Source organism: Eschscholzia californica, unplaced genomic scaffold (genome assembly GCF_041429995.1).
Source record: "Eschscholzia californica isolate CP2 unplaced genomic scaffold, dmEscCali1.0.p SCAF_5, whole genome shotgun sequence".
Lineage (NCBI taxonomy): Eukaryota > Viridiplantae > Streptophyta > Magnoliopsida > Ranunculales > Papaveraceae > Eschscholzia > Eschscholzia californica.
The window spans coordinates 980,487-995,914 of NW_028238472.1; the positions used below are offsets into that span (position 1 = coordinate 980,487).

Sequence of the window (15,428 nt, forward strand, 5' to 3'; positions counted from 1 at the left end):
TGAAAGATTTCATCTTTTTATTCATCATAAAGCAACCTCTCTCCCAAATACTAAAACATCTTAAAGCTTACAAAATCTAAGAAATCTTTTATTATTGAACAACTAATGGAACAAACTTCATCAAAAAAAAAAACTAATGGAACAAGGTTTTTCATTTTAATTGTGGTTATGGACCTAAGTTTTTAATTGACAGTGTGATTTTGGAAGATCATGATGATTTAATTTTAGTTTTTTTTGTTTTTCTCTAGAAAACTTGTATCATTGAACAATAATGAAAATAGAGATTTTATATAGGTAGAATTTGGTAGTTTTAGTTAGAATTTTGTGAGTTATTTAATATGTGGACTTTTATTTTGTGAAATGGATGAGGAGTCGGACAAAGAAGATGATACTTTTTGGTAGATGAACATTGCAGAAGATGATATTTTCGGTCGATAAACATCAAGGGAGATGCAATTTTTTGGTCCGTATTGGAAAAATGAAGATGCTTTTTGTTGCATATATTGTTTATTCTTTTGTTATTTGTGGCCGATTTTTTTGTTTCATTCTAAGCCAACTTCAAGCGATCCCTCATTTTTTTAAACGTGTCGGTGTCAGGAAGAATTTGTAAGTTGGATAGATATGGGCGATCATTTTCTTCCAAAAGTTATGATTTTCTTGTATAAGAAAATTTGCTTATCACTGGATATTTCTGATTCTTTTTCGTGAAAAGTGACATACATTGAGCAAAAAGAATGAAAAAGTGGTCTGAAAAATTTAATCTTCAAAAGCATATGTCGGTCGAAATTCTGAATTTGTGATGAAATAAAGATAACGATTTTGACTTAGACATCCGAGTTTTACAAAAGAATAACACTAAAAATTTATCTTCAATTTAGAAAAACGTCATCACTCAAAATGTTGTTATTTGGTAGTTTGATTCATGGATGTTATCCTCTTCGTTAATGAAGTTTCTTCGGAATCAACTTTTCCTAGTAATGGGACTTTGTCAATATCAACTCCCTCGTTAAAATAACAAAATTGAACATTTTAAAGAAGTGATCTTGTACCTTTATCTTGATCCCCATCCCTAACATATACACACAAAATTGTATGCTCAACTACTCACACTTCACATTCTTCATTTACCATGAGTTGTTCATGAAGAGCCCGATCATATGCAATACACCAATATTTTACATAACCTACCATGTAATAAAACTTTCTAAGTCTATATATAAGAATGCTATTCTATGTAGACTCTTGAGTTTCTTTTGATCATTGCTATTTGAGGGAGCTGTTCTAGGTTGAGAGTACTACAGTTTTTTTTTTTTTTTTTGTTGAAAGGAGAGTACTATAGTTATGTGGTACCTTTACAAATTTTCTAAGGTTGGGTCAAAACTTAATGATCTACCACAAATTTCCATGATATGGAACTTAGATGACTAGCTTTGCGATCAAAGAAATACTCCGGTCAAGGAACATTCACAACATATAAATAAGAAAGGTGGGTGCTTTGGGGTATGAAGAAAAATTTGTCAATTATATTCAGATTATATATTATTCGAGAATAGTAAATCCCCCTACTTCTGCTTCTGTATCTCCCGTCTTCACCAGCGAAGGTCGCGGACCAACCAATTTTCCGACCGGCAACCTTCAAACATAAAGAAGAATTCCTCTCTCTAGAAAAAGAAAGTTTAACTCTCATCTCTCTCTAGATCTGGCACCAGATCTAGGTCTAGGTCTGCTAACATCCCATTGAAGGTTTAACAAATAAGAGCTTGAATCGAAGTTTCTCATTCAAATCAATGTTCAAACTCGTTTTTTCTGCTCAAATGATTCAAAGAAGATTATTCATCTCTTTTACAGAGAGACCTAGTTGTACAAATGGATTAATTGAACAAGAAAAACTAATCAGGGAAGTAGCAGAAATAAGAGATGAGTTGATTGATAATATACCTCATTCAGTGAACATTATTCAAAGCTTGGAATTGAAAGATGATTATTTGTGTATTGTCTTCCTGTGTAAGTGTATGCTTCTTACTTACGTCACTTTTGGACGTTAAGCATTGCACAAGAATTGATCTCGTCTTATTTCACAAGTTAAGTAAGGTAATGCCCGTGCTTTCGGCATAAAAAACACATGTAAATGTTGAAAATTTACTAATTATTTTACACAATGTATAAAGAAAATTACATTCTAGAAGAAACAAAGTTGTTAGCATCAAAGATAGACTTTTCATTAAACAATTATAATCAACTTTTCATTAAACAATTATTCTCTTGGTTCAACAATTAAATTCAAAGCTAGTTTTCTTCTTCTAATAAACTCCTCTGATTTTACATTTATATTAGAGGAAGGAGCCCTCAAACAAGGAGTAAGTGGTCTTGGTGGATTCATTTTCACACCTCTTCTCTTTGGTATTTCTCTATTTCCTACTACCTCATCAAGAAAACTAACACTCTTTTTTGGACCAGATGAAATCAAGACATTTCTTGATCTATTCTCCTCTGTTTTTAGTATTGGATCAAAATTCTTCAACCCATTACTTGACACATCAACCTCAACAAGAATCTGTGAGTTCATCCCATTTAGCATCACTTCTTGATCATAAAATTGCTCCATAAATGGCTCTGTACGGACTTCATCGTCGTTCGAGATACTAAAGATCCGCAGGTAGCTCGAAATAACACCTTTGAGGCCTTGGACAACAATGCTATTTGCCAGGAAGTTGAAGAGGTGATGGCAAATGCTGAAAGAAGGATTCGGGTTTTGGTTGTCTCTCTTCACCATTTCTTTGATGATTAGATAGATTAAGAGGAGAAGATATAACTAGATGAACAGAGCTTTTTCTGCAGACTTCTAATATGAAAGGGGAAATGGTGGGTTTTTGTGATTCTTTTCTTGAGTAATGGGGTAAGATGAGCTTGGAAGTAATGTCCTAAATAAGTTAGAGAAAAAGGTAGAGAGAAATAGAGATGAAAGTTAATACCTTGTGCTTTGCTTGAATAACATCATGTCTGAGATTGGAATATAGTTGTTAAAAGAAGCAATCTTTCGGATAACCTTCTGAGTTCAAGCAAGATACTTTCTGCAACACTTCACACAACTTCTCGAAAAGTACGTTGTTTTGCAATTTCAGCGAAATATAGCGAGAACTTTGAGTCACATTTTCTCACTCTCCAAGCAATCCAGAGAACGGTTATAGTCTAGTCGAGAATGACCTCCAAAGTGTCCCTGAAAAAGCAAACAAAATCATCATTCGAAGTTTTAGAAAACTGTTGCTGTAAGTCCGAAAAAACATCAGTAAGAGAAATGAGAAATGTCATTGGAAGTACATAAAGCATTATCATGAAGGGATCAAGAAGAAAAACTATTCGACAGTTCCAGTGATATTAGGGAAGCTTATTCTGTAATATTCAGTTCTAACAAGTGATATTAGATTATTAGGAAGCTTATTTAAGATAACAGGTCGAGACCACCTCGACATCCTGATATTGTCTCCGATTAGGCACCATCACTGTGGCTCGTAGTTTTTTTTCCTGGCTAGGGCTCTCATAACCCCAAGCAATAATCATCGATTTCCCAAGGTATTGAGCAATGTGGGATTACCATAAACTATTCTCGAGGAAGATGACTTCCCACGAAAATGGAAGATTTAAAGTGACTAGCAATGGGAGATATATGACGTAAATTGTAGTAAGAGCATGAAAGAACACGATCATGAAAAGTCAATGAAATGGCCAATAAAATTTTAGTCGATGAAATCAATGAAATCGATCTCTACCTGACTATTCTTCTGAGTAGGCTTTCACCTGCGAATTATCCAGAGGAGCAGCACCTACTTGGAGTCAGTTTAACAAATCAGTGAGCTTCAAGAACTCTGGGTAGGTGACGAACATCTTCTTCACAGTGATTCAGCCCATTTTCGTATAGGTTAACCTGACATAATTATCAAAATAACACCATGAATCACTTTTCCTATCGAGATTAATCGAGAGCTTTCTATGCAAGGAGGGGATTTCAGATCCCAAATAGATGCATTCTATGCAAGGAAGATGAAGAATCGATTGACCACCTGTTCCTCCATTGTAGGGTGGCGGCCAGTATTTGGAACTACTTTGTCAAGTTAATGGCAACCCATTGGTGTCCTCCTTACTCCATTAACAATATGCTCACTCAGTGGGACGGACTGTTCAAGAGGAAACATAGAAGGGAGGTCTGGCAACTGGTCCCAGCCGCGATCATTTGGAGTATATGGACCGATAGGAATAATAAAGTCTTCAAGGAAAAGAACCTAAACTCGACCGTTGACATTGAAGATGTTAAGGGTGTTATCTACTCATGGGTTAGGAGAATTGATAAGTTTAAGAATGTATCCTATCTAGATGTAGTAGTTAATTGGGAGGCTTGGATATCGTGAGATATCCGCTCTAAGCCACCCACCTCCTTGTACATAGTTTTTTTCCTTAATACATTCATTCTAAGCTTCAAAAAAAATTAATCGAGAGCTTTAGTTTCTATGATTCGTTTTTATCTCTACAAAAAGCATTCGTCACCAAACGTGAAAAAGAAATTCCAAATTAATCTCTATGATCACATAAAAAGATAAATGTTCATAGTTTCGTAAATGCAAGATATCTGTACTTTATAACTCCGGTACTTGAAAAAGACAACGACAAACAAAAGCTTTTATCGTGAAACTCAAAAGAGGGATGATACACTACCAAACTAATCATGGAAATGTGTTCTGTAATCATCTCCCTAAATTAAAAAGAACTAGGGTTGAAGATCATTCTAACCTTATTGGTAGTTGTGAAGGATGAATCCAATCATCAAGATGATACGAACAAAGTGGTTGTTCAGCTGTGGCGATGCGATCAGATACTTATCATCTCCTTCACCAGTTACCTGTTAAATGCAAATCAAATCAGTTACTAGCAGAGACTCGTTGGTCTTCAAATTAAACTTGTCTTAATTGAGACAGAAAGGATACAAAGTAAGGGACCAGACAGGGTACTTCGCTTTACACCCTTTTAGAACAAAATCCATTTTAGAAATGCCAAAATCTTCTCAAAGAGGTACCTCCCTCCTATCTTTGAAGATGCAGTTACTCGTGTACTCACAAACAGTCCAAATAAAAGCATGTAGGATGATTACCCAAAGGCTAAATGTTACCAGTTACTTCATAGTCATTACCCTGCCTCCACTCCTTTTGTACCTCACACCGGATTGGTGTGCCCTTTCTGGGCGGATTCGCACATACCAGAACCTTCACCCTTATTTAACCCAATTTTTTTGTAACATTCTACCGTACCCGACATTCACATGGTAACATATTACTTACCAATACTAGTAACAAGTACCAAAGCGATTTGTGTACCAGGTACCTACAGACTTGGCTTTAAATGTTTAACGGGAACTAGATTTCCGTAATACTGAAATACATGAAAACATGATCTGTTAATTTTATCTCCTTCCCGTGAAGAGGCGCATTGACTCACCAAGAGTCAGCCTTTATCATTCCATTTCATTTTCTCGCTGTGGAAGGTTTTGCCAAAATTGTTCTTCGTTCTAAGAGAACTGGCATTTTTCAAGTCAGCTTTTATGCAAGTAATATACTTTCATGCACATTCAGAAATGGAACTCTTTTGGGCTCGTACCATGAATGCCTAACATTAGGGAAGCTTATTCTGTAATATTCAGTTCTAACAACTAACAAGTGATATTGGGAAACTTATTCAAGATAACAGGTCGAGACAACCTCTACATCCTCATATTGTCTCCGATTAGGCACCACCACTGTGGCTCGGAGTTTTTCTTCCTGGCTAGGGCTCTCACAACCCCAACAATAATCATCGATTTTCCAAGGTATTGAGCAATGTGGGATTACCATAAACTATTCTCGAGGATGATGACTTCCCACGAAAATGGAAGATTTAAAATGACTAGCAACGGGAGATATATGACGTAAATTGTAGTAAGAGAATGAAAGAACAAGATCATGAAGTCAGTGAAATGCCCAAAAAAATTTAGTTGATGAAATTGATCTCTACCTGACTATTCTTCTAAGTAGGCTTTCACCTGCGAATTATCCAGAGGAGCAGCACCTACTTGGAGTCAGTTTAACAAATCAGTAAGGTTTCAGAACTCTGGGTAAGTGACGAACATCTTCACAGTGATTCAGCCCTTTTCGTATAGGTTAACCTGGCATAATTATCAAAATAACACCATGAATCACTTTTCATATGGAGATTAATCGCGAGCTTTAGTTTCTATGATTTGTTTTTATCTCTACAAAAAGCAATCGTCACCAACTGTGAAAGAGAAATTCCAAAATGGATCTCTATGATAACATAAAAAGATAAATGTTCATAGTTTCGTAAATGCAAGATTTCTGTACTTTATAACTCCAGTACTTGAAAAAGACAACGACAAACAAAAGCTTTTAGAGTGAAACTGAAAAGAAGGATGAAATACCTCAACGGAACCTTTTTAAATTTGGATTCAGCAGAGTCCAAACGACAACACCGTGAAAAGTTCAATCATGACAAGGGTGGTGGTTCTTTATCTGTTCGAAATGTGGCGAAGGTATAAAAATGATAAAATTAATAATAAGTTCCAAAAGGATGAGAAGTACTTAAATTCTAGAAGTCTAAAAGTACCTTCTTCGTGCCCGGCTCAAGACATGTGTGATTCCTCCAAACCCAATGTGGAAGACTGAGGTCTTAAACCATCTGATCTAAAAGAAACGTGGTTCTTGGTCAAATACTCAACCTACTGCAACAGACACATCAGGAAGGCCATCAGAGCTTGTGCTTAGCAAATTATCATCTATATAACCTTCCAAAAATTTATGGGCCACATCTCTTAATTCACCAGCTTGAGCGAGCCGATAAACCAATACATAAGTTTTCTTGTTTGGCTTCAAACCCGAATCCTGCATTTTGATGAACAACTCAGATGCCGAGTGAATTCTATCTGATTTCAGTAAATACCCAATCAGAGTATTGAAAGTAACACAATCCCACTCAATCCCCACATCACCCATGTCATTAAGCAAAGACGTAATGGATTTAACTTTCCGGGCCCTGCATAAGCCCGATAGCATTACATTATATGTATAAATGTTAGGAACTAAACCAACGTCTTTCATCTGGCTGAACAAAGTACGGGCCTTTCCAATTCGGTGGCCTTTCAAAAGCGCATGAGTGGCAACAGTGTATGATACAACATCAAGAGGGAACTTCTCAAGAACAGATTTCCTACACAATTCAATAGCTCTATGAAACTTACCGACTTTTATGAGCTCACTAATGACTAAAGTATGTAAGTGAGCATCCACTTCAGAATTATTCCTAACAAGCCCGTAATATACATCAATTGCCTCATCAATCATTCCGGACCTACACAATCCACTTAGTAATCCACCAAAAGTAAACCTATCTGGTTTAAAACCTTCCTCTAGCATAGCTTTATAAGAATCTACAGCTCGTAGAGGTGAAGGTGACTTGCTAAAATAATTCACAAGGCAATTATGAAGAAACAAATCAGCTTTAACAGTTGATGGACCAACTAAGCGAGGGAAAAGTGAAAACCGCCCAGACCAACATATAGTAGATAATATAGAACAAAGGGTATAAGAATCTGGCTCTAGTTTTCTTTCTGATATAGAAAAGAAGACATTAAGTGCAAGGTCATACATGCCGGCCTTCGAAAAAAGGTCTATAAGGACATTACAGAGAACCAAGTCGCACTCACACTCTTTCGATTCCATAATGTTCAACATATCAATAGCTTTATCTAACAACTCGAATTTCATATATCCCTTGATCAAGGAAGTATATGTTACCACATTAGGAGAATATCCCATTTCAATCATCTTTTCTAATAAATCTCTTGCTTTATCGAGTTGTCCATACTTGCAGAACCCATCAATCAATATACTAAAAACCGTTACAGAAGGTTGAATTCCGAATATAATCAGCAAACCCATGATTTGCAAAGACTCAACTAACCTCCCAGCCTTGCAAAAACAATTCAAAACCATACAGAAAGTACCCACATTTGGTTGAAAACCTTCTCTTATCATGACTCTAAAGACATCCTCGATACGTGATAAATCGTTTAACTTGCATAAATTATGTATAGCTATATTAAACGTCAAGAAGTTCCTTTCACTTGTGTCTTTCAGAACAGCAAGAGCTGCATCTACATGACCTATCTTGAAATATACATCGATAATCAAATTTCGAGCAAATGTATTTGGAGTATAACCACACATAGCCATTTCTTTAAATGCCTCACATGCTAATTTATACATTTTTCCTCTACAATAAATCCTTAACAAAATCAAGAAAGTTTGTGGCTTTTTTGAACAACCCAAACTCTCTAATTCCTTAACAATGCCATTTACAGTTTCGAATCGATTAGTAAGACGATCAACAATAGGAACCATAGAATCAAATGAATGGGTATCATGGAAGTAATTAGGTTGACGAGCACACCATAGGAAGAAGCTTAAAGCAATTGAATCAGAAGAACAATTCAATAAGGTTGATTGTACAATCACAGGAGAAATGACAATTCGATGAGAAGATGAAGAATGATTATTGGGTATTCTATTTGATAATGAATGCAATAATCTTCTTCTTAATATCATACTTGCTAGGGTTTCTGAAAAACACAGAGAACAGTATAGAATGAAATTACCCAAATCGTTCTTAGCTTTTTGACATTAAAGCAATACCCACCAAGTGAAACTGTCATTCCTACTAGAAACCCTAGACGAAACAGAAGATTACAATGGAAGAAGAGAGAGAGAGAGAGAGAGAGAGAGAGAGAGTAGAGAGGTTGCAACTTTCTCTCTCTTCAGTCTGTACAAGTCTATTATTTTTTCTTTTATAAGGGCGCCGAAGTTTTGGGTTACTTTTCTAAACCCTTGTTTTCCCTTTGTTAAGTTCTGAATGAAAAACCCCTAAAACCCCAGAATCCATGGAGGAGAATTCAACAGAGCTCAACCCTGATACCCTAGAATGTCTGAACTTCATCTCAGCTTTCCTAGCGATGGAACCCACCAATTGCTTGATACCCATTGCCAGGTTCTCCTTTCTCTCTCTCTCTCTCTCTCTCTCTCTTTCTCTCTCTCTCTAAAAACCTCTCTTTCTCTCTCTAAAAACTTCTTTATTGTTTATGCAGAGAATGTGGCAAAGGGTTGATTACAAATGAAGTTCAAAACTTCATTTGGGAATACTGTATCAATAAAGTTGTAAGCTTTAAGCCTCTCAAGTTTGAATATTTATTCTGAAATTTACAATTTTCTTTGAAGAATTTGATTGATTTTGTTTGATTTTTCAGATGAATGAGAAGAATCCACCTAGTGATTTATATGTGAAGAATTTCTTGAAGAAGGTTATTATTGAAGTTGAATCAAATGGTTGTGATGTCTTAGATGAACTATATGAACAATTTTCTCATTACATGACTTCATTAAAGGTAAGGAATATTGAAAAACTTATTGGTTGTCTGATATTTAGTTATCTTTGTTTACCCATATTGATATCCTGATCGAAATTATGATTGTTTGGTTCCGTTTATAGCTTACATAGTATATAGGGTGTTTACCCATTGAAAGTGGTTTTGCAATATGTATTACAATTGTATCAAATTAGCTTTTCCTGACTTAAGTAGTTAGGATCGTCCGATCCACCTGACTAACTTGTAGAGTGGATCGGGATCTTTGATAGTCCGAGTCATCGTATAGTGAAACACCTAGTTAGTTGTTACGCACGCAATGTTTGAAAAAGCGATTGAAGCGGACGCATCGAGGCGCGCTTCGCTTCGATGCGTAACCCGACCGAATCGAGTCACACGCTTTGGCCATCAATTTCAACTCGTACGCCTTATAGTAATAGCATTGTTTGATTTGTTTAAATTTGGTGTTAATTGTTAGTATGTCTGTATGTGTTAGTAATAGACTAATAGTATGTGTATATGTGTAAATTTGTAATGTGTATGTGTTAGTATGTGTATTCTATATGTGTATAAGTTATAAGTATAACAGTTACACTCTTTGAAGTTATTTTTCTATATATATATAAAACTACGTATTTTACGCATCGAGGCATACGCTTCAAGGCACCGCTTCGCTTTTTGAGAGCCCAACTCTTCGTGGCTTAAAAACGTATTTTCGAACATTGTACGTACGAACTTTTTGTTTACCCGTATCGCTATCTTGATAGAATGTGATGCTTTAATTCTGTTTATAGCTTACATTGTTTATAGGGTGTCTAGCCATTCAAAGTAGTTGTGCAAGACGCATTTAAATTGTATTTTTCTAATCTTAGTTGAGATCGGGTGATCCACTAGAGTAGCCAAGTAATTCGTGTTACGGATCTGGATAGTTGGTAGCTCTAGCCATCCTATACTGACACACCAGTTATTATATATCAAACTTTGAATTGTGGGAGTATAATTTGAATGATTATAGTAGACTTTGTGACCTATGTATAAAACACATCAAATGCCTAAGCTATTGAAAACTCGGGTGACTTCAGGGAAAACTCATCATAGTTACTTGGCACGGATATGGGACCTGCCCTGCTGTTCCTGCCCGATCCCACCCCAAACTACTTGATTCCAACTTCCAACACGGGTTTCTTCTCTCTATGGAATAATTTTATGGAGTATTCAGTGTCTGAGTTTTTCGTTATGTAGGATGATAGATCTGAAGGAACCAGCTCAAGGGTCTGTAAAAGAATTTCATTTCTTTTCCCAAGTGGTAAGCTTTATAAACTAAACTTGTTTTCTCTCTGAAACTTAAGTGTGAGTAGCTTCAGTTAGTTTTTGTTCGGTCAAGTCTTACCATTTTCTCTCCGATATCGATTTATCTAAAGTCGGAAGTTGTTCTGTAGCAAAGAAACTTGTAGTTCCATTGCTGTGTTCGGTTAACATGCTTGAAGGAGATACAGGGTATGCTTTAGTACTTATGATTCCAATCATTTTCTTTATATGAAATCAAATTAATCAATATGATTATCTTTTTTTGCTTTGATTGGAAAATTTTCTCACACCTTCAAATATAACTCATAGTGAATTGGTTAATATAGGTGTTCTGTTTGGCCCTCAAGCCTTTTCCTGTCAGAATTCATTCTTTCACGTCCAGAAATATTCGCCAAAAAATCTTGTTTCGAGGTAAAACAAACTTCATTAGATTCAATTTTCCTCAATTTTTATATAGCTTGTTCTGTATTATCAGAAATTGAACTTGACTATTATAAAGAAGCCCGCAGGGAAAAAACTTTTCGTGGAGGAGCACCATGATAATTACTTCTGCTTCTCATTTTAGCAACATACTTATCGTTATTTGTTCTATTATAATGAAGTGGTCGATGATTATTGACGTTGGGTGTATCGGGAACAGGTTGGCTCGGGTGTTGGTTTGGTTGGTATTTCTCTTGCTTATGTGAAGGCTTCCAAGGTATGTTATCTGAATATTTGAAATCAAACCATTTCCAGTGACTTTGATTGGTTGAAAATCCAATTAATCACCTCTTATTGGTTCTACTGTTGATTAGATAGTATGGGTTGACGGTCATATGCATCTTAAGGAGAATAACTTTTTTTTATATTGAACATGTATTTCAACACGGCATCTTAATACAGGTATTTCTAACCGATGGTGATCTATTAACTTTATCGAACATGAAACTTAACCTGGAACTGAACGGATTGAATATTGGAACCAGATTATCATCAGAAGCTAGCCAAGATCCCAGTCTGGTGAGTGATGATGCAGAAATCGTCGGAAACATATCGAATATAATGCTGAAAATGAATTTGGATTCTGATTTTAGTTGTTTTTTCAGGTTGAGTGTAAATATCTGCAATGGGAATCTGCATCAGAGGATGAGCTCAATGGGTTCAAGCCTGATATAGTGTTAGTATCCTATTAGTATCGGATAGAATTATAATCTGTAATGCCCTAAGCCTTGACAGGTATCAACATTGTCCCCGCATCTGACACCTGACCCAAACCAACAGGTACTGGGTTTTGTGTCTGAGAAAGGCTCCACAAGCTCACCCAGAAGGCCTCGATGCTTACTAAGCTTGAGCACCCACCTGTAGCTCAGGCTTAAGTATGTGGGACTATCACAAGAATAAAAGAGCCATTTTGTTTCGACTATAGGAAGAATGAATTCGATTAGACAATGTCACATGATTCCTCTATCTCAATGCCACTCCTATGGTCCTTTTTCTTCAGGTTGGGTGCAGATGTGATATATGATCCAATATGTCTACCACATCTTATTCGAGTTCTTTCAATTCTTCTAAACCCAAGGAAATCCGATCCATACCCAAGTAAAGATGGACGTGAAACTTCATCACCAGAAAATGTACTTACCCAATACAAAGAAGACGAAGCATATGAAAACCCGTTTCTTGTTTGTGGAAGAGAAAACTCAAATTGCATCAACTTAAGTAAGTCGGACTGTAATGGTAGCTCTCATGTCAGCAGAAATGGTTCATGTGAAGGCAAAGCAGGTAACAGTAATAAATCGGGGGCTGAACCTGTAGCTTACTTGGCGACAGTCATTCGGAACATAGACACGTTCAATTGTTTCTTGAGACTGGCAGAAGAAGCTCGTCTCTCTGTTGTCGATGTAACTGAAAACTCAAAACCCTTGGATTTGCTTCCATATATGCGATCATATGAACGATCGAGTATTAGATTATTTTGTATCATGTTTTTATGTGCTGAAAAAAATTGATGGGTTTTGGTCATTGTTTAGAGAGACGTAAACCATATGCTGAATTAATCGAAGTGATCTCAGAGATTGATGTGTTGTAATCTTTTGTGTGTTTTCAGTAATTTTCGATGGATATGTTTTGATAATGATGATGAACAAAAAATTGGTTTTGTCTCTCCTTGCTTTCAGCCTTTTCGTAAAATTACAACTGTTGAAGAGAGTGATTCGTTTTTTCACTTGAAGCTTTTAGGGAAGAGAAACCACTGTTGAAGACAAGGGTAATTGTTCTTGATGGAAAGTGCAACGCTCTCATTCTCGTGGTCTGAACATGAAAAATCTTATTCAGCATTGTAACCAAGTTATCATTGTCTGCCATTAACCATTCGAATAAAATTCCTTGATAACACGAGAAAATACCTTATTAACCATTCTAATAAGATCGAAACGGAGCTCTCATTCTCTTCTTACTTTTTATATTCGAACAATTACAATAAGAGAATGAGCGAAACCATAAATTCACTATCGACAAAAAGTAGTAAAATTTTGATATATCACAATATTGAACTTCAAAATAATAAACTTACTTGACTACTTTGACATATCACATAAAGGACTTCAAAATAAAACATTTTTCAATAATATAACTATTTCTTCTTCAAGAGAAGGGTGAAGGTAGAAGTGTTGTTACGGCTGCCTTTATACGGAAAAAAGACTTTCTACAAAACTTGTCATTGAACGGATTTGATTATTGCTTGCTAATCTCTTGGAGGTCTGCCTTTTCCGGTCGTAAAGATGATATTCACATTTATAATCGATCGACTTTATTTGTGTATGTTTGATGATAATTTGGTTTGTCCTTTCAATAGTTTCAAACCCAAACTCTAACTCTAACTCATCATCTCCGTTCCATTCAAAATGAATAATCTCTTCGATCCAATTACTAGTATTCTTCTTTTTCTCCTTACGGTGGGGATTATCATCTTCGTGTAGTATCCACATCTTGAAAGTGTTTTTATCTGTACCGCAACCTTCACCGCCACGTATTTTTTCCACAAGACATGCACATCCATCTACCTCCATGAAATCACATATATCCATGGCAGAACCAGGATACGAGATTGTTCTGAACTTCTCACTTCCAACATCAAATGCCATAAGAAACTCATCAAGTTGGTTTACCTTTGCACAAGACTGCCAAAAAATGGAACCATTTGCATAAACAGGATAGCCATGAACTTCGTCATACGGTAGATTATCATTAATCGATCTCCAGGAATTATCTTGACCCACTGTAAAGACCTCACAAAAACTTTTATAGTCAAAACTATCATAATCCATACTTTTATATTCAAAATTTTTATAATAAAGACTACTGCGAACCACTACACCTGCCATTCGGACGACTTTATGTACCTTAGAGAAAGGATCAAATCCGAATCCGCAACTAATAATATAAGGATCACCTAATATTGACATTTCCGTTACCTTAATTCTTTTTCTTTTGCGTGCTCTTTCTTGGTTACGAACAAATAGTAAATTTTCGTTATACACATATTCTCGAAGAGATAGTATATTATTGACAAGCGATTCTCTTGTTCTTTCTCCTATGATTTTGCTCGTTTCTCGAGTGCTGAGGTTGTAAACAAGAACGGAGTTGAATATCAAATTGTCGAATAAACAAACCAAACCGTTAACGGGTTTCAACATATATTTATAGGTCGGCACGTTTATATTATGAACATGATTATCAGTTGCTGCACATTCATGAAGATCCATTGTAGTGAGACATAGTTTTGCCAAATAGGAAGAAATACTAACTAGAAGCATCGGATTATTTTTCGATACAGTAAGATGTAAATTACGGAAGTATTCATCTTTGTGAATAATACAGTTCCAGTGTTTACTTACAGATTTGAACCGCATCAATGACTTAACTGGAAGTCTTGTCAGTATCTCTGCTAACAATATATTGTAATTAAGAACACTTCTAGGGTTCAAAATACCACCATCTATGTCGAACTTCATCTTCTTAATCTCACTGTTTCTGCTAACAATATATTGTAATTAAGAACACTTCTAGGGTTCAAAATACAACCATCTATGTCCAACTTCATCTTCTTAATCTCAATGTTTCTTTTTGTTTTTGGCTTAGGCTCATCAATATATATACTTGTGTTAGTTTTTAATAAAACCAAAGGAAACCCTAAAAAAGGAAATACTAGCTAGTTCGTTAAGATATGGGTATGTCCCGTTCTTATAAAATCTCAACTAGCCTCCTAATTTATTACTATTGATCCCTAGTTTTTTTTACTTGTTTCTTGGACGGTTATGTTTTCTTATGTAGAATAGTAAGTATCAACAAGAAGATCAGGGGGTTTCAACAAAAAAAAAAAAGAAACAAGAAGATCAGGGGCATCCAAAATATTTCTTATGTTTCTTGGACGGTTATGTTTCTTGGGCCATCCAAAATATTTTGTAGGGCATACAGATTTTTTATCAATTATATTTGAGTTCCAGGGCAACTTTATTTGAATCCAAAATATTTATTCTTTTTTTTTTTTTTGAAGTCGACTACGATCAACGTATGTCGTTACATTTGGCATTAATACATCAAATATGTGATAAGCTCGATAACCGCCCACTGAAACTCTAACAGAACTGGGCCTATAGCCCAACTAAACAATGGCCTAAAGTCCAAC

The 15,428-nt window shown here is 35.7% G+C and overlaps 3 protein-coding genes and 1 long non-coding RNA gene across 5 annotated transcripts; 2 read left to right on the plus strand and 2 right to left on the minus strand.

Moving 5' to 3' along the window:
* Positions 1-1,106: 1,106 nt before the first annotated feature.
* On the plus strand, positions 1,107-5,730 carry LOC147535982 (uncharacterized). The gene is made up of 3 exons (XR_015225630.1): positions 1,107-1,486; positions 1,964-3,980; positions 5,377-5,730. It is a non-coding gene; the product is annotated as an uncharacterized LOC147535982 (long non-coding RNA).
* Positions 2,227-8,853, minus strand: LOC147535983 (Pentatricopeptide repeat (PPR) superfamily protein). 2 transcript variants are annotated; one of them, XM_086641774.1, is made up of 6 exons: positions 6,646-8,853; positions 6,461-6,551; positions 6,037-6,187; positions 4,783-4,891; positions 3,768-3,922; positions 2,227-3,217 (listed from the first exon to the last, which is right to left on the minus strand). In XM_086641774.1, exon 1 carries the CDS (start codon positions 8,640-8,642, stop codon positions 6,753-6,755), a length of 1,890 nt encoding a protein of 629 aa, XP_086497900.1. In that variant the 5' UTR covers positions 8,643-8,853; the 3' UTR covers positions 2,227-3,217; positions 3,768-3,922; positions 4,783-4,891; positions 6,037-6,187; positions 6,461-6,551; positions 6,646-6,752. The 2 variants fall into 2 exon arrangements, with proteins under 2 accessions (XP_086497900.1, XP_086497899.1); XM_086641773.1 differs by lacking the exons at positions 4,783-4,891; positions 6,037-6,187.
* On the plus strand, positions 7,812-12,903 carry LOC147535984 (S-adenosyl-L-methionine-dependent methyltransferases superfamily protein). Its single transcript, XM_086641775.1, has 10 exons — positions 7,812-9,081; positions 9,179-9,248; positions 9,338-9,475; positions 10,697-10,760; positions 10,894-10,951; positions 11,089-11,173; positions 11,403-11,459; positions 11,645-11,761; positions 11,848-11,918; positions 12,243-12,903. Exons 1-10 carry the CDS (start codon positions 8,975-8,977, stop codon positions 12,748-12,750), a joined length of 1,275 nt encoding a protein of 424 aa, XP_086497901.1. The 5' UTR covers positions 7,812-8,974; the 3' UTR covers positions 12,751-12,903.
* Positions 12,904-13,247: 344 nt separating this feature from the next.
* LOC147535985 (putative F-box protein At2g02030) lies at positions 13,248-14,857 on the minus strand. The gene has a single exon (XM_086641776.1). It carries the CDS (start codon positions 14,752-14,754, stop codon positions 13,426-13,428), a length of 1,329 nt encoding a protein of 442 aa, XP_086497902.1. The 5' UTR covers positions 14,755-14,857; the 3' UTR covers positions 13,248-13,425.
* Positions 14,858-15,428: the final 571 nt, after the last annotated feature.